This window comes from Oncorhynchus kisutch, linkage group LG14 (assembly GCF_002021735.2).
Source record: "Oncorhynchus kisutch isolate 150728-3 linkage group LG14, Okis_V2, whole genome shotgun sequence".
Taxonomy (NCBI): Eukaryota; Metazoa; Chordata; class Actinopteri; order Salmoniformes; family Salmonidae; genus Oncorhynchus; species Oncorhynchus kisutch.
Window position 1 is genome coordinate 24,342,446 of NC_034187.2, and position 27,499 is coordinate 24,369,944.

The following is a 27,499-nucleotide window of genomic DNA, read 5'->3' on the forward strand; positions in this document are numbered from 1 at the left end:
TGAGTCAATTGGAGGTGTACCCATGGATGTATTTCAAGGCCTACCTTCAAGCTCAGTGCCTCTTTGCTTGACATCATGGGAAAATGAAAAGAAATCAGCCAAGACCTCAGAAAACAATTGTAGACCTCCACAAGTCTGGGTCATCCTTGGGAGCAATTTCCAAACGCCTGAAAGTACCACGTTCATCTGTACAAACAATAGTACGCAAGTATAAACACCATGGGACCACGCAGCTGTCATACCGTTCAGGAAGGAGACGCGTTCTGTCTCCTAGAGATTAATGTACTTTGGTGAGAAAAGTGCAAATCAATTCCAGAACAACAGCAAAGGACCTTGTGAAGATGCTGGAGGAAACAGATTCAAAAGTATTTATATCCACAGTAAAACGAGTCCAATATCGACATAACCTGAAAGGCTACTCAGCAAGGAAGAAGCCACTGTTCTGAAACCGCCATAAAAAGGCCAGAATATGGTTTGCAACTGCACATGGGGACAAAGATCATACTTTTTGGAGAAATGTCCTCTGGTCTGATGAAACAAGAATATAACTGTTTGGCCATAATGACCATCGTTATGTTTGGAGGAAAAAGGGGGAGGCTTGCAAGCCGAAGAACACCATCCCAACCGTGAAGCACGGGGTGGCAGCATCATGTTGTGGGGGAGCTTTGCTACAGGAGGGACTGGTGCACTTCACAAAATAGATGGCATCATGAGGGACGAAAATTATGTGGATATATTGAAGCAACATCTCAAGACATCAGTTAGGAAGTTAAAGCTTGGTTGCAAATGGGTCTTCCAAATGGACATTGACCCCAAGCATACTTCCAAAGTTGTGGCAAAATAGTTTAAAGATAACACAGTCAAGGTATTGGAGTGGCCATCACAAAGCCCTGACCTCAATCCTATAGAAAAATTGTGGTCAGAACTGAAAAAGCGTGTGCGAGCAAGGAGGCCTACAACCTGACTCAGTTACACCATCTCAGTCAGGAGGAATGGGCCAAAATTCACCCAACTTATTGTGGGAAGCTTGTGGAAGGATACCCGAAACGTTTGACCCAAGCTAAACAATTTAAAGGCAATGCTACCAAATACTAATTGGGTGTATGTAAACTTTTGACCCACTGGGAATGTGATGAAAGAAATAAAAGCTGAAATAAATAATTCTCTCAACTATTATTCTGACATTTCCCATTCTTAAAATAAAGTGGTGATCCTACCTGACATAAAACAGGGAATTTTTTACTGGGATTAAATGTCAGGAATTGTGAAAAACTGAGTTAAAAGGTATTTGGCTAAGGCGTATGTAAACTTTCGATAACTGCACATTACTGCCCTGCATGTACAGTATACTGCCTTGCATTTGTGTTGTATTGATCGCCCTCTGCCAAAACATCATGTCTAATGTACTGCTCACTCTGGGGTAAAACGTCACTTAATGTCGAATACACTTAAAGATGGGATAATAAATCAGTGTTATAGTTTATGGATGACCAGCTATGTTTCATCTCTGTTCTCTCTATATAAGTGCATGTTATATAATGTTAAACACAGGTCCACATCTTAGATGTACACCAGCACAGCCATGGAACAGCCCCAGTCAGTTAACCAGACCATAGTAGTCTCTGACTAACAACACACCCAAGGATTGCAAGTAGACAAGCTACAAACAAGGTCTCTCATCCTAACCAGTTGACAATCCATTACGCAAAGCTTACCTTTATGATTAGTGCCTGGCTTTTAGTGCCTGATACTGTCTTTTCCCTGTGTGGGTTTGTACATGATGCTTGTCTGGCCTGGGTTGCTATGCAGCGGTCCTACTCTCTCTCTCTTGCTGTGAGCTCATACTTTATTTTAGCCCAGGCTCTTAAATCATTTAACAGGAAGCATCCCTTTGAAAACACATCCAGACACAGACAAGGTGACTAGGCACCACTGCGGCACCTCAAATGTTTCATCATCGTCCCTCTCTCTGATCAAACCCTATATACACACTCTCTAAAGTCTGTGTTTAGCTCCTCTTTTGCCTTTCCCTCTTATACCCGTTTCCCAACAACTGTAATATGTAGCATCTTGTCCTGTGAGAGATTAGTCTGATCTATACTGCTGGTGAGGGGGGGCTGAACAGAGGGGTGGGGGGCAGCCCCTCCCATAATTGGGTTAGTGTGCTGCTCCAGAGGTCTATGTTTACAGGAGAGATTAGAAGAGCCCTGCGTCACTCCAGTGTGGACTGCTCCGACTGTGGATGCTGCAGAAATCCCTCTGTCTCGCTGGCCGCTTGTTCGTTCGCTCACTCCTTCACTCTCCTCTCTCACTCTCTCTCTGGTCCTGCGACTCATCCCTTCCAGCTGTGACTGACTGAGAGAAGGCAGTTTGAGGCAGAGGCTGCAGTTCCAGCCCCGCAAGGACAGGGAAACTGCCAGAGCTCATCAGTAGCCAGGGCAGGGCCGCTGTGCTGCCGCCTGCCAGTCCCAGGACAGGACCCCCTCTCCCTCCCAGGACCCCGGTGGACCGACAACATGTGCGACTGTTTCAACCTGGGCTTCCCCAACTGGCATGGCTCGCTGGGCACAGGTGGGCATCCCTCTCTCTCCTATCTCTGTTTCTATGGTTGTCCTCAACTATTCCTTGATTCAGCGCTAGAGCTCAGCATGTGTGAGTGAGTGTGTTGGGAGGCTGCTGCTGCTAAGAGCAGAGTGCTGAGTCGTGTTGCTGACCTGCTGCTTGTCTGCTTGCCTGCAGTGTGTGGATGGGTGTGTCTGCAGTGTGCTGCCTGGGTGTGCCTGCTGCATAGGGATGTGCTTGATGTGTTTACATGAGTTGATGTACTTTTTTCCAGGGGTATAGTTATTATCCAAGAGCCCAGGCAGAATGTATCAAATGATGAATGCACAGTTCACCATCTGTCATTCACAATGTAAACTTAACCTATTTAAGTTTCATATAGACACAAATTCTGAAGGCCGAACTCATTGAAAGTTTGTAACATAGCCCATATTTGTGGACATTGTAATTAGATTTTGATAATGTAAATGATTTTGTCCCTGACATTTTCAAATAATGTTCATTTTTGCATATTATCTTGACTTAAATAATTACATTTTCTTGACAAATGCAGTCCATATCATCTCAATGTTATTCTCTAACATAATCTGTAAGGGTCCATCCCACTGGGCAAAAACTGATTGAATCAACATGGTTTCCATGCCATTTCAACAAAGAAAATCTTTGTGATGACGTTGAATCAATGTGGAAAACTGATTGGATTTGTCATCAACGTAAGGGAATTGTGTCCTTTTTAACCTTTTAGCCTAAATCCAATGACAGGGTGACATTTTTTGTTTATTTCACTTTGAATTCATGTTAGTTGACAACTCAACCAAATCAGAATCTTTTTATACAACACACTATTGTGAATTTCGCATCGCTTTCCGATTGATTTTGTATGCATTGTGCGGCAGGTAGCCTCGAAGTTATAGTGTTGGGCCAGTAAACGAAAGGTTGCTGGTTTGAATACCGGAGCCTAGAATGTAAAAATCTCTGTTGCTGTGCTGTTAAACAAGGCACTTAACCCTCATTTTTCCTGTGTTGCTGTACAGTGGTGACCCTGGCTGTGACCCCACTCCCTGTGGGTGTCTCAGGGGGAGTTGGGGTGTGCAAGAAACACATTTCCATTACACACGTGTGTGTAATAGGACAAATATAAGCATTCCATTTACAATGCAGTATTTAGTGTATCATACTTTTGTACAAAAAGTGCTTTACTTGGGCACAGGCTCAAGGTTATGGAGGAAAGTGAATTCCTAGGCCTGGGAGGGACTGAAGCCAAAATGGGGCAGGGATGGCGATGATCTAATGAGATATAAGTGTCCTCTCCCCTGAGCAGAGACCTGTGCCAAATACTGGCCCAGAATTACTGTAATAGATGGTCTACTCAGCATTAGAGCCCATTGAAAGTCCACTTAAGATATCATCAACAATATCATCAATTATACACCATATACATTGGCAATCTCTTACAGACAGTCTGGGGGATGTTGCTGACTTTTATAGACATATTATTGTACTTTGCCCCTCTGTATAGAAGTATTCAGCAGTACAGGTCCCATTAGAGGGTGGGTATTCACTTATTGTTTGCTTATAAATGTAATATATGCATGGACATGTACTCCCAGTGGGGCTATTTTTTGTACTAGTATTGGGAGGGCATCATGTGAGAATAGGGGCTAATTCTGATAGTTGAATTCCTAAACCATTATGAAACTCCTGCCACGTTAGGTATCAATTAATGTTGTGGCCTGCTAGATTGAAAGCATGCGGGATCACAGTCCCATGTCCAAATAATCGTGGGGAGAAATCCAATTCTGTTTTTTTCTCCCTGTCAGAAATCTGATTATACTTTAAATGCAAACAAACCACCCCCCAGAGAAAGGAGCTTGTGTCTCTTCTAAAATTGGATAGGAATCATGCCCTGCTTCCCTGTAAACGAGGGACATGTAATTCATTTGGCTAATGTATTTGGCTAATGAGCAGAGCTCAGGGTCCTCCCAGGGCCTATGAGGAAGTAAATGCCAGCGTCGTAGGCGTACATTTAGAATTTATTAAATGAACAACCCGCAAAAACAAGAAAGATAAACGACACGTAAAGTAATGTAGCGCTAAACCAGCAACTAACAAAAAAAAGATGCCACAACAGAAAGTGGGAAAAAGGGCTGCCTAAGTATGATCCCCAATCAGAGACAACGAGATGATATTGCCTCTGATTGGGAACCATACTCGGCCAAAAACAAAGGAATAGACTACATAGAATGCCCACCCCAAATCACACCCTGACCTAACCAAATAGAAAAACGTCTCTCTAAGGTCAGGGCGTGACAAATGGCTGTAATAAGGGTCATTAGTCAGCTGGTTATGTTCAGAGAAGATGTTTGATAAAGTTGTTAGAGGAAAAAACAATGCTGTAGTGCTCCAGGTTTTTATTATGACATTATTTATTTGAGTATATATAATTACAAAATAGTTATGTAGCCACTGTTGATACAAATGCATTCGTAGACAAGATTTTGAATTGCCTTTCACATATCAAGGTGCAATCCCATTTATTAACAGGAAATTGCACATCAACCAAATTTCAATCAATAAAATGTATTTATAAAGCCCTTCTTACATCAGCTGATGTCACAAAGTGCTGTACAGAAACCCAGCCTAAAACCCCAAACAACAAGCAATTCCGGTGTAGAAGCATGACTATTTACTTTTGATTTGATGTTGGCTCTGTTTAAGACTGAGAGTAACATTTAGTTTTACAACACGTTATTCAGGGAGGAGACTGAGGCCCATTCTCTACCACATTATTGCTAGCTAGACGCAGCCTTGAGGGTGACCACACCCAAAGACAATGGTGCAGTTGCACCCGACGTGAGTCATGCTAGATTAACTCAATGAAATGTTCCAACATATTCCCTGTACTGTTTTGTCAAATCTTTACAATGTCAAATATTTTGCTATTATAAAGTAATAGTCATATCGACTAATGTGTTTTGGGTCCTGAACAGCAGAGGACAAACAGAGCAGAAATGTGCACAGTATGTGTCTGTGAGTTGGCCCTGTCCTTGAATGGCCATTAATTTATGGTATTACCTGATGGAATGCAGAATTCATTATTTGGTCCCACTTTATATAAGTGTCACTAAAACAATGTGTTTTACACAGTAATTACATTGTCATGTACGATGTGGTTAGACATTATTACAGATTACTTACCCAACTGTTATAATTGTTTGTGACTTGCACAATTTTAGAGATGTGCAAATACATTTGAACATTGAGGGGACCTTTTAAATTGTACAGTAACGGAGAGTTTGCTGACAAATCTAAGGACGGAAAAATGAATCATTTAAACGTGTAATCACATAAAACTCAATGTACAATTACACACCAACTATAAAACTGGTTACCTAACTACACCTGCCTACAGTATGCCATTACTATGTCAACACAGTTTGTAGGGACAACTTACATAAAGTATGGCAGACAGTGAATTAACTTAGATACTTTTAGTGTGTCACCTTTCTGCTGCACCCATATGACAAATATTTGAGTAGGGAGTTTCTCCACGCTAAGTGCCAGTCTTGGTATGAGGAATATATGCCAGCCCCTGCCAACAAAATATAATATAACATGAACATCAGCAATTCTGGCTATTTTTTAATAGAGATATCAATTTGGAATTGTTTCGGATTATTTGAAGTATGCCCTTCCTTTCAGCCCACACAGGAAGAGTCCCCTTGTTCCTCAGAAAACACTGTCCACTGTCTCTCTCCACAGTCATGACCCTCTCCATTATTACCCTTCTCTCTGAACATGTATACAGCGTTTGCTGAAAATCAGTCAATCTGAAGGAAAAAAGTGTGTAAAGAAGTCTCTGTGAGATGAGAGTGGAAATTACTAAATACTGTAAAGTTTACATAATATTTCTATATTTATAGCTGCGGTGTACATCCCTTGTAGGAGTGGAAATGGTTAAATTCAAATATGTATTTTGGAGAACATCCACACCTTCATGAGAAGTATTTAAAATATGATTTGCAACTCCAGTCCTAGGATTTGGCAGACTGTCCCCTGCTGTGTGTTACTCATACTGTTACAAGATTGATCTAGAAGGCTGAGCTGCAACTGAACCGGAACCCAAAAAATGGGCAGTATCCACCCTTCATCAAAGGTTGATTGCTCTTACTCTCTTGGGAGCAAAAACATAGCAGCTATGTTGGGAGTTTCATCCAGTCTGTTGTTTGAGTGGAATCTGTCTGAGGCTGTATTAAATGGATAAAGCAGGTTGCTACTTTAGCTTTAAGGGTGAGATATTTCCTTCAGGTAAGCCCTCTTGATATAAGAATTTCTCCATGAAAGTGTTCTTATGTGGTTGAATTAGCCTTGGCTGAACCTGTGTTGGACAAGCAAACATAGTAGTAGTAGTTATTTAACTAGGCAAGTCAATTCTTATTTACGATGACGGCCTACGTCAGCCAAACCCGGGCCGGTTGTGATACAGCCTGGATTCAAACCAGAGTGTCTGTAGTGATGCCTCTAGCACTGAGATGCAGTAGACCGCTGCACCACTCGGGAGCTTCTTTTATTGTCTTGACATCATGATTATTATGGACTAATGATGATTTTTACATTTCACAACACTAGCTAGGTTTCCATCTGATTGGCAACTGATTTTTATTTTATTTTAAAATTTACCCCTTTTTTCTCCCCAATTTCGTGGTATCCAATTGTTTTAGTAGCTACTATCTTGTCTCATCGCTACAACTCCCGTACGGGCTCCGGAGAGACGAAGGTTGAAAGTCATGCATCCTCCGATACACAACCCAACCAAGCCAGACTGCTTCTCAACACAGCGAGCATCCAACCCGGAAACCAGCCGCACCAATGTGTCGGAGGAAACACCGTGCACCTGGCATCCTTGGTTAGCCCGCATTGCGCCCGGCCCGCCACAGGAATCGCTGGTGCGCGATGAGACAAGGACATCCCTACCGGCCAAGCCCTCCCTAACCCGGACGACGCTAGGCCAATTGTGCGTCGCCCTACGGACCTCCCGGTTGCGGCCAATTACGACAGAGCCTGGGCGCGAACCCGGGAGGCCGGCAACTGATTTTCATGCGAATATTCTAAAATCTTCATGAAGAAAATATGTGCTTTTTCCCACTAGTGGTGTGTTTCCACCAAATAGACTTGTTGCCAATAAAAATCAGTGTGTGATGACGTAGTTGTCACGTTCGTCATAAGGAGTAGACCAAGATGCAGCGTGGTATGTTTCTATCTTATTTTGGAAATGAACATTTCAAAGAACAAAACAACAAAACGTGCAGCTAATAATAATGCTCACTGGCAACTATATCTAGACAAGATCCCACAAAGCACAATGGGAAAATGGCTACCTAAATATGATCCCCCAATCAGAGACAACGATAAACAGCTGCCTCTGATTGGGTACCATATCAGGCCACCATAGAAATACAATACAATTCCCCTAGATAACCCACCCTAAATCACACCCCGACCCAACCAACATAGAGAATAAACAGCTCCAACATAACCAACAACCAACATAAACAGAATAATCAGCTCTCTATGGTCAGGGCGTGACAGTAGTGCACAGTAGTACACAAAATATTTTTGCTTACCTTTTAATTTAACTAAATAAAAATTGAAAGTTCAGTGTGTTTCCATCCTATATTTAACTCTACTGATTTCTGTCACAATAGTTTTGTCAAAAACTGTTGCGTTAAATAGCAAAAGTGCCTACTCTAGTCTTGGCACGTGTGCTCTAGCCAACAGCTAGCAGATAGCCTACAGTGAGGGTAGGCTGTGTGGGTAGCATGGACATAATACACATATTCCAAAACATGCATCCTGTTTGCAACAAGGCACTAAAGTAATACTGTAAAAAATGTGGCAAAGCAATTCACTTTTTGTCCTGAATACAAAGTGTTATGTTTGGGGCAAATCCAATACAACACATTACTGAGTTACCACTCTCCATATTTTCAAGCATAGTGGCTGCATCATGTTATGGGTATGTTTGTAATTGTTAAGGACTGGGGAGTTTTTCAGGACAAAACAGAAACGGAATGGAGCTAAGCACAGGCAAATTCCTAGACGAAAACCTGGTTCAGTCTGCTTTCCATCAGACACTGGGAGATGTACTCACCTTTCAGCAAGACAAATCTCTTAGTCTTTTAGTTAATCTTTTAGTTAATTACAGCTGCATAGCTAATGTATTTATTTGGTGTAAAAACACTTTTTCATATCAATATTGTACATACATGTGATTGTAAAAGTTTTGTATATTTTGGTTTGGCCCATCGCGGGTTATCTGTATTTCCGTACCCCCTTATTGTTCTCTTTTGCCTGACCTTTGGCTAGCAAGTATTGTTGTCCTTGGCTCCGAAATTGTTCAATATAAAACCGTGGTAATGTTACACAATGTACTGTTATGCTACCATAAGTTTGTTACAATGTGGATAATATAAAGGTTTATGTTAACAAGTTTCACAAAGCTCGCTATCTAGGGTATCTATTGTAACTTGTGAGTACTTGGGACAGTGTTTGAGTGAGTGTCCATGTGCTTGCGCAGGTGCTTGAGAGCTGTGACTGCGCCAAGGGTTAACATAATGTGTGTTGTCTCTTCGTGTGCACGTATGTCTTTTATTTTGTCCGAATTATGTTCTGTATCATTTTACTTGTATTGTATGTTGTGCTGTTGTGCATTGAATGTGTGCACGCAGCACCTGTTATTTCCTTTTGGTGCTCTTTTGCCTGACATTCGGCTAGCAAGGTGCCTGAGAGCTAGGACTGCGCCAAGGGTTAACATAATGTGTGTTGTCTCTTCGTGTGCAGGGCAAATCAAAATAATTCAACTAGCAGACCTTCAGTTGTGGCAGCGTCCTAATTAAAAGTACACAACGCAGAACGAACCACGCTACATCCAGCAATGATCCACAACCAATATGACAGTGCTTGAAGAATATTGTAAAAAATGACGGGCAAATGTTGCACAATCCAGGTGTGGAAAGCTCTTACAGACTTACCCAGAAAGACTCACCGCTGTAATCTCTGCCGAAGGTGCTTCTACAAAGTATTGGCTAATGGGGGTCTGAATACTTATGTAAAACATATATTTCTGTATTTCATTTTCAATACATTTGCAAACATAAAAAAACACGTTTTCACACATTCAAATCAAATCAAATTTATTTGTCACATACACATGGTTAGCAGATGTTAATGCAAGTGTAGCGAAATGCTTGTGCTTCGAGTTCCGACAATGCAGTAATAACCAACGAATCTAACCTAACAATTCCAAAACTACTACCTTATACACACAAGTGTAAAGGGATAAAGAATATGTACATAAAGATATATGAATGAGTGATGGCACAGAACGGCATAAGCAAGATGCAGTAGATGGTATCGAGTACAGTATATACATATGAGATGAGATGAATAATGTAGGGTATGTAAACATAATATTAAGTAGCATTGTTTAAAGTGGCAAGTGATATATTTTCCATCAATTTCCATCAATTCCCATTATTAAAGTGGCTGGAGTTGAGTCAGTGTGTTGGCAGCAGCCACTCAATGTTAGTGGTGGCTGTTTAACAGTCTGATGGCCTTGAGATAGAAGCTGTTTTTCAGTCTCTCGGTCCCAGCTTTGATGCACCTGTACTGACCTCGCCTTCTGGATGATAGTGGGGTGAACAGGCAGTGGCTCGGGTGGTTGTTGTCCTTGATGATCTTTATGGCCTTCCTGTGACATCGGGTGGTGTAGGTGTCCTGGAGGGCAGGTAGTTTACCCCCGGTGATGCGTTGTGCAGACCTCACTACCCTCTGGAGAGCCTTACGGTTGTGGGCGGAGCAGTTGCCGTACCAGGCGGTGATACAGCCCGACAGGATGCTCTCGATTGTGCATCTGTAGAAGTTTGTGAGTGTTTTTGGTGACAAGCCAAATTTCTTCAGCCTCCTGAGGTTGAAGAGGCGCTGCTGCGCCTTCTTCACGATGCTGTCTGTGTGGGTGGACCAATTCAGTTTGTCTGTGATGTGTACGCCGAGGAACTTAAAACTTACTACCCTCTCCACTACTGTCCCATCCATGTGGATAGGGGGGTGCTCCCTCTGCTGTTTCCTGAAGTCCACAATCATCTCCTTAGTTTTGTTGACTTTGAGTGTGAGGTTATTTTCCTGACACCACACTCCGAGGGCCCTCTCCTCCTCCCTTTAGGCCATCTCGTCGTTGTTGATAATCAAGCCTACCACTGTAGTGTCGTCCGCAAACTTGATGATTGAGTTGGAGGCGTGGGTGGCCACGCAGTCGTGGGTGAACAGGGAGTACAGGAGAGGGCTCAAAATGCACCCTTGTGGGGCCCCAGTGTTGAGGATCAGCGGGGTGGAGATGTTGTTACCTACCCTCACCACCTGGGGGCGGCACGTCAGGAAGTCCAGTACCCAGTTGCACAGGGCGGGGTCGAGAGCCAGGGTCTCGAGCTTGATGACGAGTTTGGAGGGTACTATGGTGTTAAATGCTGAGCTGTAGTCGATGAACAGCATTCTCACATAGGTATTCCTCTTGTCCAGATGGGTTAGGGCAGTGTGCAGTGTGGTTGAGATTGCATCGTCTGTGGACCTATTTGGGCAGTAAGCAGGTAGGGTGGAGGTGATATGGTCCTTGACTAGTCTCTCAAATCACTTAATGATGACGGAAGTGAGTGCTACGGGGCGGTAGTCGTTTAGCTCAGTTACATTAGCTTTCTTGGGAACAGGAACAATGGTGGCCCTCTTGAAGCATGTGGGAACAGCAGACTGGGATAAGGATTGATTGAATATGTCCGTAAACACACCAGCCATGGGGTATAGTGTGTAGATGGGTGAGGATTTGTATTTATTTAATCCATTTTGAATTCAGTCTGTAACACAACAAAACGTGGAAGTCAAGGGGTATGGTTACTTTCTGAAGGCACTGTATGTGCAGTTTAATACTGACACACTGACACAGCACTGACACATGGTCATGTCGAAAAAGTTGTTCTACTGTATAGTGTGACTCCCTTTGAACCACCTGAGCCTTGATCCTCATAAGGTACTTGCTAAGGGAATGACACACCCTTTCAATAGGAAGTTCCCACACATAGTGTATGTCACGCCTGCTCCCGCTCCCCCTTCCTGGTGCTTGAGGGCGCCAGGCTGCCCATCATTACGCAAATCTGTCACCATTGTTAAACGCGCACCAGCGCTTCTTTAGACTCACCTGGACTCCATTACTTTGTTGATTGCTCCTTCTATATCTGTCTGTTCCTTGGTTTGATCCCCGTGTCAGCATTATTGTCGTTATGTTTCCCCTGTCCAGACGCTGTCCTTGTTTGTTTCATGTCAGTTATTTATTTAACTTTCACTCCATGTACTTGCTTCTCGTCTCTCAGTGTCTGTTAACATCACAGTATACACACAAACTCACAAGCAAACAAAGAATTGTATACACAGCAATTCCCCATTACTTATCGCTCAAACTAACCAGCATGTTTTCAAGTGGGGCATACAATGTCAATTCATTTACGATTCTAAAATCTTGTGAATGTTTTCATACATGTTTTGGGCTCTCTACACTTTATTGCTTGCAATGTTTCGACCAGAACACATCAAACATGTTTACTTGCCTAAGTCAATCGATATCACATACAGCATCTCAGAATGTAAACTCAGCATTGGATAATACTGAGCAGGGAACTTGTCTTACCTGTAACCTTGTTACAGCATTTTTGATAGACAATCTTGATTTTCACATCAACATGAAGAGAGTTTATTCAACCCCACTGCATCTTCTGATTTTATGAGACACCACTGCTTTTCACCGCTGCAAGGATCTGACCAGTGACTTCCAGTAGGCCTATTGTGAAGCTTCAGTCCAACCACGAGGGTGGTTAATATGATAACATTGATAGCATTATTTGTTTTTGAATATTTGTTTTATTCTCAGAAATGGATACTCAAGTGACATCAGCGCAGGGGTAACGTGACAATGGAAAACATGATCACAGTATGATTGTATATCAAAGATGATAATAATAACAATCACATTGATCCGGATGATACATTTTGAAAACTACACTCCCTTACCTACTGCAGACTTCAAGGCAAATTTTGAGTTAAATCTCCAGATCAATAGAGTGGATCACTTAACAGGCAGCTGTGAAAGCTGGTTCATTTGGGAATTCTTGCCAGGAAGAACTTCCAATAATCTCCTCCTGGGCTTTAGTATCTCTAAAGAACTCTGATACCCTGGTCAGACAGGGAGGGAGGGACAATCATCTGAAATATTTTGATAATGTTATATCCCGATAATATTCACAATAGATGTGAACAAAACATGGAAATCTTATCTAATACCTGGTTACCTAATGAGAGATATTCTGAGGCTTTATTTGTATTTTATTTTACTTAACATTTATTTAAATAGGCAAGTCAGTTAAAAACTAATTATTATTTAGAATGACGGCCTACCAAAAGGCAAAAGGCCTCCTGCAGGGACGGGGGCTGGGATAACATTTTTAAAATACATAAATATAAATATAGGACAAAACACACATCACGACAAGAGAGACAACACAACACTACATAAAGAGAGACCTAAGACAACAACATAGCAAGGCAGCAACACATGATGGCACAGCATGGTAGCAACATAACAACAACATGTCAGCAACACAACATGGTAGTAGCACAAAACATGGTACAAACATTATTGGACACAGACAACAGCACAAAGGGCAAGAGGGTAGAGACAACAATACATAACGCAAAGCAGCCACAGCTGTCAGTAAGAGTGTCCATGATTGAGTCTTTAAATGAAGAGATGGAGATAAAACTGTCCAGTTTGAGTGTTTGTTGCAGCTCGTTCCAGTCGCTAGCTGCAACAAACTGAAAACAGGAGCGACCCAGGGATGTGTGTGCTTTGGGGACCTTTAACAGAATGTGACTGGCAGAATGGGTGTTGTATGTGGAGGATGAGGGTTGCCGTAGATATCGCAGATAGGGGGGAGTGAGGCCTAAGAGGGTTTTATAAATAAGCACCAACCAGTGGGTTTCAACCTTTTGAGAACTGTGGTGGTTTACCTTGAACTAAATATGCTCTTATTATTTTTCTCTTTTTATTCTTTATTTTGAGTAGGGTCCGGACGAAGGCTGAAGGGACCAGAGCCTGACACGGTGGATGATTCAGTGAGTGGCTCTACTGATATGGCAAACCTATTGGTTACATTGGTGGACATCATGTGAATACTAAAGACTATGGGAAAGACACCCAACTCATTTGAATGAATCTCCATATAGTAACAAAAGGAACTTACTTTGAACATATTTTTGTTGTAGATATGTGAAGAGTCATCTGAGTTTATAGAGGGGGAGAGACCTCGCCCTCAAGGATCCTCCCCTGTAGATGAATACCCTGAGACTGACAAATACAAGGACAGTGATAAACAGGTACAATGCTGTATATTTCATCCAACCATCATGTTGACTTGCAGTGTGAATTTTGTCAGACCGTCTGATTTCTTTAACATTCATTTTAGGGTGGAGGTGGGAGTGGCAAAAAAGGAAAGAGAGGTTTTGGGTCCCTGTTTGAAAAGCGCTCCCCTGCCAAGATGAGTCAACTGGAGGTCAGACAAGACTGCATTATCTTTAACTCATGGAGAAGCATGGCTTCAGTGTTTCATTGGTGGTACATAACATGTTGGTAGTTCAACATTTCTCATGTTTTTCTTTCATAATTTTTTTTCCGTGTAAACTCAGAGCCCAGAGTCAGGAGTGATTGTGAAAATGGCAAAAGAGACATGTGCCGAGGGCCTCGTTGTAAGTGGAGGGAAGGAGGGAATCTTCATCAAAGAAGTGAGGCCAGAGTCACCAGCCTCAAAGCTTCTTAGTCTACATGAGGGTAAGCAGACAACCAGCTCATACGATGTTCTTTCAGAAGCTGAACCAAAAAAGTAGCCTATAGCCTATAAAAAGTTAACCTGAAAGCAAAGGACATATCAGTGAAATGTGGAGTGAAATAGGTTAAATGTGAAGTAACGGAGCCAAGATTGCTTTTGCTATCCAGGGTAAGAGACTCCCACATTTTTGGCTTTGAATGATCGTATATGCTAGAGTTCTACAGTTCAAATGTTGATTTATTGGTATTTCTATGTCTTCCTTTTGTTCATTCAGGTGATCAGATACTCAGTGCCACTGTGTATTTTGACGATGTTACATATGAAGATGCTCTACAGATATTGGAACATGCCCAGCCTTACAAGATGGAGTTACTTCTGAAACGCAAACCAATAAAGACATCCACACTTGAGAGTGAACCAGCCCTTGAAATCATCCAAGTAACTATCACTATGTTCTTTTTCTGGATATGTAGAGTAGTGTTAAGTCTTTGGCTCTTTTTCTCATTCAGCAATCAATCAGCTATTCACTTTTTGTTATCCTACAGGTGGAAGAAGGTTCCTCTCCGGAAATGAGGGGACATTCAAAGACAAAAAGGCATGGTGACCGAATCTCTTGGCCCAAGTTCCCCTCCTTCAGCAAAAGTCAAAAGTCCCATTTTAAGAGGTCTCACAGTACTTCAGAGGCAGATGATAAGAGGAAGCTGGAGCTTAGCCCTACAACAAGTGACACAGAGTCGCCAATAAAATCTCAGGAGGCTGTCAAGGGCAAGACAAAGAAGCATAAGATAAAGTTATCAAGCATGAAGATGAAGGGCCGCAAGAGCATGTCTGTTGAACAGCCGGACCAGGACATAGACATACTAACTGTAGAACGTGTAGAGGGTATGGAAAATCAACAGAGTCAAGATGACATACACTCACCAGATGGTCTAGAGAGCGCATCAGTAGATATATCTCAAGTATATGTGTTAGAATCAGAATCTGAAAAAATTGAACCCACCAAGATGAGAAATGAATGTATTATTCCAGACCTGGCAGGCTCTGAAATGAAAAAACACAAGGTAGAACTCATTAGTCTGGACAAAACTTTGAAAACCACAGACATAACAGTTGCTCTTGCTGATCAAGAAAGTCCCTCAACCAAGAAATCTCCAGAGGGAAAGACAAAGAAGAAAGAGAATAAAGAGAGGTCAGAACTAAAGTTTACATTCAAGGGAAATGAGAAAAAAGACAAACACAAGCAAAACATACCAGTAAAAGTATCACTAAAAAACCTGAAGACACCAAGAACAGATATGATAACATCTGATCTGTCTGCACATGACAATACATTGCTGAGCCCAACTGTAGTATCACATACTGAGCTGGAGGAGTGTCAACTCCCAATTGATATCAACACTCAAGTAATCATCAATGAGAGTTCAGGGAAAACCCTACCCTCCACTGATAAGGAAATGAGCATGCCAAAAGTAGACATCTGCCTTGACATGTCAGATATAGGATTTATCAGGAAATCCCCTCAGATTGGACAAGAACAACACTTGAAAGAAACATATGTTAAAACTGATGTGAATGCACAGGAAATTAGCATACATGCTAAGGTCATCAGTATTACAATGGAACCAGACTCGCAGATGGAAATACAAGCTTCAAAGTTACCTACAGAGAGAAGCATTGATGATGTTTTAGCACAAATTGGTACAGGATCTGCTCCCAAATTCAAACTGCAGAGGGTGGACCCTGCTGACTTTGTAACTGACAAACCCATAAAAATGACAGATGTGAAGATTGTAGAAAAGGACGTGAAAGGCCTTACGGTTGAGGATAAGGGGTTAAGGATACTTCCAAGCCGTGAGGATATTGAGATCCCAGGCATAGAAGATGCATCATTAACTAGCACCAAGGCCCCAGTGATAAAACAGCCTAAAACAGCATTCACTCTTCCTGTTGAAGAAATCCAGGCGCAGACTGTACAGATGGTTATAGACGTTGATAGAGTTAAAGAAGCTGTCTCCAAATTGCCAGGGTTCAAGCTGCCGCAGGGTGACATTGCAGGCCTGCCTGCTCATCAACAAATCACAATGACAGACGTGAATGCAGAAAGAGTAGATGCCACCCTATCTAAAATCACAGACATAAAGGCACAGTTGGACACTTATGCCAAAAAGACTGACATAAATGCTTTACCAGAAAAGTTGAGCAGGAGCTCAGTTACCACATTCAAATTGCCAAAGACCCAACTTTTTGATCTAGGTGCTCATGAACCTATTACTATGACAGAAATTGACCATACAAAAACAAAACAGGAAGCTGGAAAGACCAATGAGGATGAAATCCAAATTGAACTCCATAAACGAGAGAACATAGAGAAAGCTGGAATGGAAACTATACAACAAAAAGGAACTCCCAACAAAGTGGAAAAGGAAAAAGAGACTGGTGAAATTCTGGAGCCTAAGTTGGCAGTACCAGTACCTGAGGGGCCAACCATCACATCTGAGGAGAGAAATCGTATACCTGCCACTTACACTAAAGGATTAGATAAGAAGTCAAAGAAAGCAAATATTTCAATGCCTAGGTTTGGAATAACACAAACGGATATTAGATTCTCAGACATTGGGATTGGACTACCAAAAAGAGACACCTCGGTGGAAAAGAAGGATGAGGTCAAAGATGAAAGCAATGCATTGCACCTTGAAATGAAAATGTCAGAGGCTGAAATTAAACTCAGCAAAGTACCAGATTCTGAATATTCCACTATCAAAACTCATGTGACAGACCTTCAAACACCTACAATACGAACTTTAAGCTCAGAAACAATGCTAGAGGTACCTTCATCTGACATTGAAGAAGCAGTTATGGGCATTGATGTCCAATCTGTTGATGTCGGGAGAGGAGACATCCAAATACCGGATGTTGAAGCCGAAGTACCCTCCGTTGAAGTTGAAATACCAGAAACAGTTTATAAAGATATTGATGTGAAAATGAAAAAACGACAGATGTCATTCCCCAAATTTGGAGTTAAAGCCCCAGGGATTGATGTTGGTGTGCTAAAACCAGACATCTCTCTTCCCGAGGGAAACATGGAGGTCAAATTGCCTGAGGTGGAAATTGAAGTTCCAAAGCTTCAAGTGGAAGTGAAAGATACAAGATTTAAAATCCCAACTTTAAAATTCCCTAAATTTGGAGCAGTTGCTCCAATCGTCACAGTAGAGTTACCTGATGTGGACAAGGATATCAAACTTCATGGAACTGAAAGTCCAGAACCCAAGCTGTCAATATCAGGAAAAGTACATGAAGTTGACTTTGAAAAACAGAGTGACTTTAAAAAATCTAGTGTTAAGATCCCATCTATAGATGTGGATGTGAAGACTAAAGGACTTGAACTGGAGGGGCAAGGAAGCAAGTTTAAACTGCCAAATCAGGGAATTTCATTAACAAAAGTAAAAGGTCCTGAGATAGATTTAGGTGTATCGAAGAAAGACATAGATGTCACTTTACCAGAGACCAACATGGAGATCCAACCACCTGATGTTGAACTCAAAGTGTCTTCTGGTGAAGTTCAAATGCCTGAGCGAGCTGCTACAGAGATTGATGTGAAAGTGAAAAAGCCACGGATTTCATTTCCAGGGCTTGGATTTTCAAAACCTGAAGTATGTGAGGTTGATGTCAGTCTTCCAAAGGTGAATATTTCTCTTCCAGAAGGAAATGTGGGGGTCAAAAAGTCAGAGGTGGAAATGACAGCTCCAGAGATTCAAGTTGAAATGAAACATGATATTGAGCTTGAGGGACAAGGAAGTAAGTTCAAACTACCCAAATTTGGAATCTCAATGCCAAAGGTAAAAGGTCCTGAGATTGATTTAGGTTTATCAAAGAAAGTCATAGATGTCACTTTACCAGAGGACAAAGTGGAGGTCCAACCACCTGATGTTGAAATCGAAGTGCCTTCTGGTCAAGTTCAAATGCCAGAGGGAGCTGCTACAGAGATTGATGTGAAAATGAAGAAGCCCCGGAAGTCATTTGGATGGTTTTCAAAACCAGAAGTGAAAGCACCGGAGGTTGATGTCAGTCTTCCAAAGGTGGGCATTTTGCTTCCAGAAGGAAAGGTAAAGTTCAAAGAGCCAGAGGTGGAATTTAAAGCTCCAGAGAGTCAAGTTGAAGTGGAACATGATATTGAGCTTCATGGACAAGGAAGTATGTTCAAACTACCTAAATTTGGAATCTCATTGCCGAAGGTGAAAGGTCCTGAATTTGACTTAAGTATCTCAAAGACAGATGTAGATGTCAACTTACCAGAGAGAAGAGCAGTCCAACTACCTGATGTTGAAGTTGGAGTGCCCTCTGTTAAAGTTGAAAAACCAGAAGCAGTTTCTAAAGATATTGATGTGAAATTGAAAAAGCCCCGAATGTCATTCCCCAAATTTGGATTTTCAAAACCAGAAGTTAAAGCACCCGAGGTTGATGTCAGTCTTCCAGAGGTGGATATTTCTCTTCCAGAAGAAAATGTGGAGGTCAAAGAGCCTGAGATGGAAATTGAAGCTCCAGAGATTCAAATTGAGGTGAAAGATACTGTAGGCTCCCCCTCAAGATTCAAAATGCCAACTTTAAAATTCCCTCAATTTGGAGCAGCTGCTCCAAACATCACAGTAGAGGTACCTGATGTGGACAAGGACGTCAAGGTTCATGGATCTGAAATTCCAGAACTCAAACTAACAATGTCAGCAATTAACATTGAAAAGCCAAGTGTTGACCTTAAAGGTCCATCTATAGATGTGGATGTGAAGAGCAAAATACTTGACATTGTCACTTTACCAGAGGCCAGCGTGGAGGTCCAACCACCTAGCACTGAACTCAAAGTGCCTTCTGGTAAAGGTGAAATTCCTGAGGGAGTTGCTACAGAAATTGATGTAAAAATGAGAAAGCCCCGGATGTCATTTGGATGGTTTTCAAAACCAGAAGTGAAAGCACCAGAGGTTGATGTCAGTCTTCCAAAGGGGGACATTTCTCTTCCAGAGGAAAAGGTGGAGGTCAAAGAGTCAGAGGTGGAAATTAAAGCTCCAGAAATTCAAGTTGAAATGAAACATGGAATTGAGCTTGAGGGACAAGGAAGTAAGTTCAAACTACCAAAATTTGGAATCTCATTGCCGAAGGTTAAAGGTCCTGAATTTGACTTAAGTATCTCAAAGACAGGTGTAGATGTCAACTTACCAGAGAGAAGAGCAGACCATCTACCTGATTTTGAAGTAGGAGTGCCCTCTGTTGAAGTTGAAATACCAGAAGCAGTCTCTAAAGACATTGATGTGAAATTGAAAAAGCCCCGAATGTCATTCCCCAAATTTGGATTTTCAAAACCAGAAGTTAAAGCACCTGAGGTTGATGTCAGTCTTCCAGAGGTGGATATTTCTCTTCCAGGAGAAAATGTGGAGGTCAAAGAGCCTGAGATGGAAATTGAAGCTCCAGAGATTCAAGTTGAGGTGAAAGATACCGTAGGCTCCACCTCAAGATTCAAAATGCCAACTTTAAAATTCCCTCAATTTGGAGCAGCTGCTCCAAACATCACAGTAGAGGTACCTGATGTGGACAAGGACGTCAAGGTTCATGGATCTGAAATTCCAGAACCCAAACTGACAATGTCAGCAATTAACATTGAAAAGCCAAGTGTTGACCTTAAAGGACCATCTATAGATGTGGATGTGAAGAGCAAAAGACTTGACATTGTCACTTTACCAGAGGCCAGCGTGGAGGACCAACCACCTAGCACTGAACTCAAAGTGCCTTCTGGTAAAGGTGAAATCCCTGAGGGAGTTGCTACAGAAATTGATGTAAAAATGAGAAAGCCACGGATGTCATTTGGATGGTTTTCAAAACCAGAAGTGAAAGCATCGGAGGTTGATATCAGACTTCCAAAGGGGGACATTTCTCTTCCAGAGGTAAAGGTGGAGGTCAAAGAGTCAGAGGTGGAAATTAAATCTCCAGAAATTCAAGTTGAAATGAAACATGGAATTGAGCTTGAGGGACAAGGAAGTAAGTTCAAACTACCAAAATTTGGAATCTCATTGCCGAAGGTTAAAGGTCCTGAATTTGACTTAAGTATCTCAAAGACAAATGTAGATGTCAACTTACCAGAGAGAAGAGCAGACCGTCTACCTGATGTTGAAGTAGGAGTGCCCTCTGTTGAAGTTGAAATACCAGAAGCAGTCTCTAAAGGCATTGATGTGAAATTGAAAAAGCCCAGAATGTCTTTCCCCAAATTTGGATTTTCAAAACCAGAAGTTAAAGCACCCGAGGTTGATGTCAGTCTTCCAGAGGTGGATATTTCTCTTCCAGAGGAAAGGGTGGAGGTCAAAGAGCCTGAGGTGGAAATTGAAGCTCCAGAGATTCAAATTGAGGTGAAAGATACTGTAGGCTCCCCCTCAAGATTCAAAATGCCAACTTTAAATTTCCCTCAATTTGGAGCAGCTGCTCCAAATATCACAGTAGAGGTACCTGATGTGGACAAGGATGTCAAGGTTCATGGATCTGAAATTCCAGAGCTCAAACTGACAATGTCAGCAATTAACATTGAAAAGCCAAGTGTTGACCTTAAAGGTCCATCTATAGATGTGGATGTGAAGAGCAAAATACTTGACATTGTCACTTTACCAGAGGCCAGCGTGGAGGTCCAACCACCTAGCACTGAACTCAAAGTGCCTTCTGGTAAATGTGAAATTCCTGAGGGAGTTACTACAGAAATTGATGTAAAAATGAGAAAGCCACGAATGTCATTTGGATGGTTTTCAAAACCAGAAGTGAAAGCACCGGATGTTGATGTCAGTCTTCCAAAGGGGGATATTTCTCTTCCAGAGGTAAAGGTGGAGGTCAAAGAGTCAGAGGTGGAAATTAAATCTCCAGAAATTCAAGTTGAAATGAAACATGGAATTGAGCTTCAGGGACAAGGAAGTAAGTTCAAACTACCAAAATTTGGAATCTCATTGCCGAAGGTTAAAGGTCCTGAATTTGACTTAAGTATCTCAAAGACAGATGTAGATGTCAACTTACCAGAGAAAAGAGCAGACCAACTATCTGATGTTGAAGTAGGAGTGCCCTCTGTTGAAGTTGAAAAACCAGAAGCAGTCTCTAAAGACATTGATGTGAAATTGAAAAAGCCCCGAATGTCATTCCCCAAATTTGGATTTTCAAAACCAGAAGTTAAAGCACCCGAGGTTGATGTCAGTCTTCCAGAGGTGGATATTTCTCTTCCAGGAGAAAATGTGGAGGTCAAAGCGCCTGAGATGGAAATTGAAGCTCCAGAGATTCAAATTGAGGTGAAAGATACCGTAGGCTCCCCCTCAATATTCAAAATGCCAACTTTAAAATTCCCTCAATTTGGAGCAGCAGCTCCAAACATCACAGTAGAGGTACCTGATATGGACAAGGGCATCAAGGGTCATGGATCTGAAATTCCAGAACTCAAACTGACAATGTCAGCAATGAACATTGAAAAGCCAAGTGTTGACCTTAAAGGCCCATCTATAGATGTGGATGTGAAGAGTAAAACACTTGAAATTGTCACTTTACCAGAGGCCAGCGTGGAGGTCCAACCACCTAGAATTGAACTCAAAGTGTCTTCTGGTGAAGTTGAAATGCCTGAGGGAGCTGCTACAGAAATTGATGTGAAAATGAAAAAGCCACGGATGTCATTTGGATGGTTTTCAAAACCAGAAGTGAAATCACCTGAGGTTGATGTCAGTCTTCCAAAGGTGGATATTTGTCTTCCAGAGGGAAAAGTGGAGGTCAAAGAGCCTGAGGTGGAAATGACAGCTCCAGAGATTCAAGTTGAAGTGAAACATGATATTGAGCTTGAGGGACAAGGAAGTAAGTTCAAACTACCCAAATTTGGAATATCATTGCCAAAGGTAAAAGGTCCTGAGATGGATTTCAGTGTATCAAAGAAAGTCATAGATGTCACTTTACCAGAGAACCAAGTGGAGGTCCAACCACCTGATGTTGATATCGAAGTGCCTTCTGGTGAAATTGAAATGCCCGATGGAGCTGCTACAGGAATTGATGTGAAAATGAAAATACCACAGATGTCATTTGGATTGTTTTCCAAACCAGAAGTGAAACCACCTGAGATTGATGTCAGTCGTCCAAAGGTGGACATTTCGCTTTCAGAGGGAAATGTGGAGGTCAAAGAGCCTGAGGTGGAAATGAAAGCTCCGGAGAGTCAAGTTGAAATGAAACATGAAGATTTATCAGTTGATGGAAAACTAGAAACATCAGAGATGGGATTCAAAATGGCAACATTCAAATTCCCTAAATTTGGCGCAACGTCAAAGGATGTAGTCGATGTCTCTGATACAGAGAAGGATATTAAAGTGCCTGGGGTAGAAATTATAGATCAACTACTTGGAGCTTCATTACAAATTGATTTACCCGAACACGGGGACACAGTTGACATTAAAGGATCTAGAGAAGTACAGCTACATGATGCTGGATCTGAAAGGCCCTCAGTTAAAGGTGGAATGGCAATAGCCGAAGTGTATGTTCATGAAGTTGAAGTTTCAAAACTGACAATTGATGATAAAGGCCATGGTTCCCCCAGCAAAGGTCAAGGCTCGCCTAGTAAATTCAAACTTCCAACCTTTAAAATGCCCAGATTGAGCATTTCAAAATCCAAACCTGAGAATGAACATGATGATATAAATCCAAATGTTATTTTGGAGAATTATGAGATTCAAGTAAAACCACAAGGACCAGAGAAATCACCAAAGTTGACTTTGACAACATTTGGGGAGGTATTAAGAAGCATTGATGTTGAATTTGATGTTCCCAAATTAGAGGAAGTGGAAGAGAAGCTCACAGGCTCAAGGGAAGATATAACAGCCTCAGGGAAAACCAAACTAAATGCTCAAACCAGTGTTGAAACCCAGTCTGTGCATAAAGAGGAAGAAGCCAAAGAAAAATCTAAATTTGGGTGGGTTAAGTTTCCCACATTTGGACTATCTTCTCCTTCAGAATCTGCCAAGATTTTAGAAAAAGACACTTCTGAGAAAGGAGGAAGTGAGAAAAGTCCTGATTCTGTGGAACAAGACGCCAGCTTGACCTTTTCAGTACACTCATCGGATGCTTTTGCAGATATTAGTTCAACAGTCACAAGCGAACAATTTGGTCCACCATTGGCCTCTCCAACCAAAGTCACAGTGAAATATTCTGACTCTATTGCCACTGAGGTACAGGGTGATGTCATCACCTCCACAGCAAGGACAACATTGATTGCCTTTGAACCCTACTTGGCAGATAAAGTCACCATTCCAATGTCCTCCGGAGTTTCCTCCTCATCAGTGGACACCCTAAAATTGGAGTCTGGTACACATGTCAGCACATCCAATATACAAGCAATACCAGACACACAGAAGGCCACACTCTTAACAGATTTTGGATTGCCGACAGGGACCACCGGAGTTTCTTCTGCATCTTGGTCAGTGGACGACACCAACAAAACACAGAGTGATGGGCAAACAGTTATTGAGAGGCATGTAGTTAGGGAAATGTCAGGCACTGACAAGGAAACGGTTTTCATAACCCAAAAAATGACACATGTTTTTGTGGCTGAGCCCATCTCAGATGAAACAGCCTCATCTATCAAACAGATAAAAGACACTATGCAGTCTGAGAAAATTACATTTTTTGATGGGGCTGAATTGGAGTGACTGGGAGGAATACAGTATGATAAATCCCTCCATTGAGGAGTAATATCAGTCAGATTATTATTGTGCTCTTATTAATTGTGCTTTCATTTATGACCAAGTTTTAATATATACAGTTCAATGTTTTGAGTGTTTACCTAGTACACTATATAAGTACACAAATTGGCATACAAGCCCCATGATACAGGTAGCGTTGTAAAAGCCAACTTTGTCAATGTAATTACTTCCGCTGAGACCAGGTCAATTCCACAGTAACAGAGTGACAGCAGCTAGGTTTCCATCCAATTGGGAATATTCAAAAATCTGCATAAAGAAAATATGCAATCAAGTTTAAAAAATGTCATTTTCAAAATACATAAATCATCCCCGTATGATGCAATTTGCAGCAGGGATGATTTCTATATTTTGAAAGTTACATATTTTGAAAACTTGATTGCAGACAAGCAAAACATTTTGGGACTATGTCAACAATGAACTAATGAAACAAATACCAAAAGATCGTTTCCGGGTGGAATTTTTCTTTAAGTTTATGCATTAATTATTAAAGTTAGACATTAACTCCAAATGTTTAAGGTAAAGGTTAAGGATTTGGGACAGGCATAAAACAAAAATATCAAAAACAACTTTCTTTCGCTGGATTCGAACATGAAACCTTTGGCAAATACACATCATCTCCCAACTTCCTCAGACATGAATTGTCATCCAATACTGACATCTATCGGGGTGACTTGCCTCTTCCAAAGTCATAGTGGGTGGACCACACAATAGCATTCAGCCTGGTCTCATAGACTAGACATAACATAGTAAACGCAATTACGACATACAAATCAGTTTGGTATGGTTACATAAGACAGAAGGTTACATAAAGCAAAAATAAATGTAAGGTGGCTGGTCGGGGTGGGTGTATAACAGGAAAGTCTAGCAACCGAAAGGTTGTCTGTTTGAATCTTATCATGGACAACGTTTGCATTTGAGCTAATTATCAACTTTGTAACTACTTACTACTTGTGAGCAACTTTGCTACTACTTAGCAAGATAACTAACCCTTCCCTAACCTTAACCCTTTAACCTAACTCCTAACCATAACCCTTAATCCCTAACCCCTAGTCTAGCTAACATTAACCACCTAGCCACCTAGCTAACATTAGCCACAACAAATTGGAATTCTTAACATATCATACCTTTTGCAAATTCGTAACATATTGTATGATATGTATCGGATATACATTTACGATGTTAGGTCTACCCCTGAGTTGCAGCATCATGTGACTCCAATTGACTTCAATATGATGGTTTTTATATACTGTAAATATTTGCACATAAAAGCATTTCCACCACCATTTCTCGCATAATTAATTTTACTGACACAAAATGATCCCACCTTGTCTAGCTTATTTAGTTCTCCCCAAAAAATAAATTTACTGACAAATTTGCAGGTCTGTTGTGAATTTTTTTAATCTGACATAGGCTACTTTCTTCGCATAAAATCAGAAAATTTTACAAAAATACATTTACTTGAAGAACAGTGCAAATGCAAAGTTTTATAACAGAATGAGAGTTTGTGCCTTATTCTGTTACCAGCATTTTTGGTGGTTGTTTCCTTGTTTGCAGAAATTGTAATAGTTTGCCTAATTTCAGTTTATGTGACAAAACAAGCATGTAGAGTGTAGAGAATCATTGTACCATCTAAACCACTGTGAAATATATTTCCATAACTAAAAATAGAGCATTTTCAGCTGTTTGAAGCTGGTGTACAAAACTGGAAATATAAGACGCAAAAACGAAACGTAAAAACTGGAAGCATAGAAATAGCGCACATAGAACAGATCTACCACTTCTTGCTTTCAAAGAAAAGGACAGATCTATAACTCATAGTTCTATGTGAATTTGGTCCCGTTGCCCAAAAAGTTACGTAATGCAGCTTTAAAAGTAGTCATTGTGCATAGAGTTGTACGGTTTGTTTAACTTTGCAATCATTGATTTTGGTTTGACATATATTTTAAAGTAAAATATATGAGTCTCAGTGTCACTCTGTTACCATGGAATTGTACACCACTGAGACCATTGCTGTTTTTAGACATCTCTGCAAATTGTTATGCTGTACATATAATGAAGAGGAACTTGTTAATCCACTGCCATATGCATTTATGAATGATCTCTGATGTCTGCTCTTTATTCGACAGGCATATATAGATATAAGGTATAAATGATCATGAGTCTGAAAAAATGAATACGTAATGATATACATACAAACCATGCAACATTAATAGAACAAAAACAGAACACATATAAGGAACTATTCAAATCTGTACACGTAATACCATGAAATACATGATGCTAAAATTGAATGCTTGTAATCACAGTAAAAAGCAGAAAATATATATTGATGCAACTATATTTTGATTATAATGATGCCTAGTTTTGATTTGCCATAATGTAAAACTAATAGATTTTGTTTTCTGAATTTGTGCAAAGTAGAAACATTTGAACACCTATGTAAATAGTTGATTTATTCATTTATACTGCCTTATTTTGATTGTTGCTATTGCCTTATTCTGCACTGATGTAGTCAATTTATTTGCAAAACTATAAATAATAAATATTCTAATATATTAAGAAGTGCATGTCCTTACTGCTACATGTATCTACATTTAATATCACTCAGATTGATGTTTTCTTCTTTACAGACATGCCATATCCAGCAATGTAGAATCGAGCTAGTTTCTATAGCAGGCTACGGGCCATTGTTGTGGATTATGTAGGCTGACTAGCTACAGACCATGAGTTATTCAACATAATTTAATTGGTAGGCCCACTCTTGGTGGTATGTGTGCACATTTGACAGTGTGGTTTTAACTACCATAAGACCCTTTCTCAGGCAAGCTACGTTAGATGTCTAGGAGAGGAGAGGTTTGCAATTATTAGTGAATAAACATGACTAAATGCCTCCCATTTAATGTGGATGGTAGGAACATTTGCAAAGCTGTATGTTTGCTTGAGGAAGTGCGTTGAAGTGCAATTATTAGTGAATCATGTTGCATGCAGCAACGGAATGAACTAGTGCAGTAGTACCTGAATGCTGTCACTAGAGGGTAGTAGTGTTCTAATCCTACAGCTCAGAATGAATTTGGCACTCAGCTGTGTAAGAGCAGTGTCAGTAAAGTTGTCTGTGCCTGAGAGGATGGCAGCAGGGATGACAGTGATATCTCGAAGCTACATCGGCAGCTCCACAATGAATCAGTCAGACAGACCACTGACTGTTAACCAGTTCTCCAATTGCCCTATCTACACACAACATAAACACTACCCTATATCCAAGTGTTGTAACTG

The 27,499-nt window shown here is 41.0% G+C and overlaps 1 protein-coding gene across 1 annotated transcript; it reads left to right on the top strand.

Moving 5' to 3' along the window:
* Positions 1–2,516: 2,516 nt before the first annotated feature.
* Positions 2,517–26,779, top strand: LOC109904555 (protein AHNAK2-like). Its single transcript, XM_031789196.1, has 7 exons — positions 2,517–2,571; positions 13,724–13,773; positions 13,924–14,034; positions 14,124–14,210; positions 14,344–14,485; positions 14,758–14,921; positions 14,993–26,779. Exons 1-7 carry the CDS (start codon positions 2,517–2,519, stop codon positions 24,170–24,172), a joined length of 9,789 nt encoding a protein of 3,262 aa, XP_031645056.1. The 3' UTR covers positions 24,173–26,779.
* Positions 26,780–27,499: the final 720 nt, after the last annotated feature.

Bases quoted from the DNA above. Each gene is read 5' to 3' on its own strand.
- LOC109904555 (XM_031789196.1), top strand. From the start codon at position 2,517: ATGTGCGACTGTTTCAACCTGGGCTTCCCCAACTGGCATGGCTCGCTG. The intron at 2,572-13,723 runs GTGGGCATCCCT...TATTTTGAGTAG, and splicing joins GCATGGCTCGCTGGGCACAG to GGTCCGGACGAAGGCTGAAG. The intron at 14,922-14,992 runs GTAACTATCACT...TTTCTCATTCAG, and splicing joins CAGCCCTTGAAATCATCCAA to CAATCAATCAGCTATTCACT.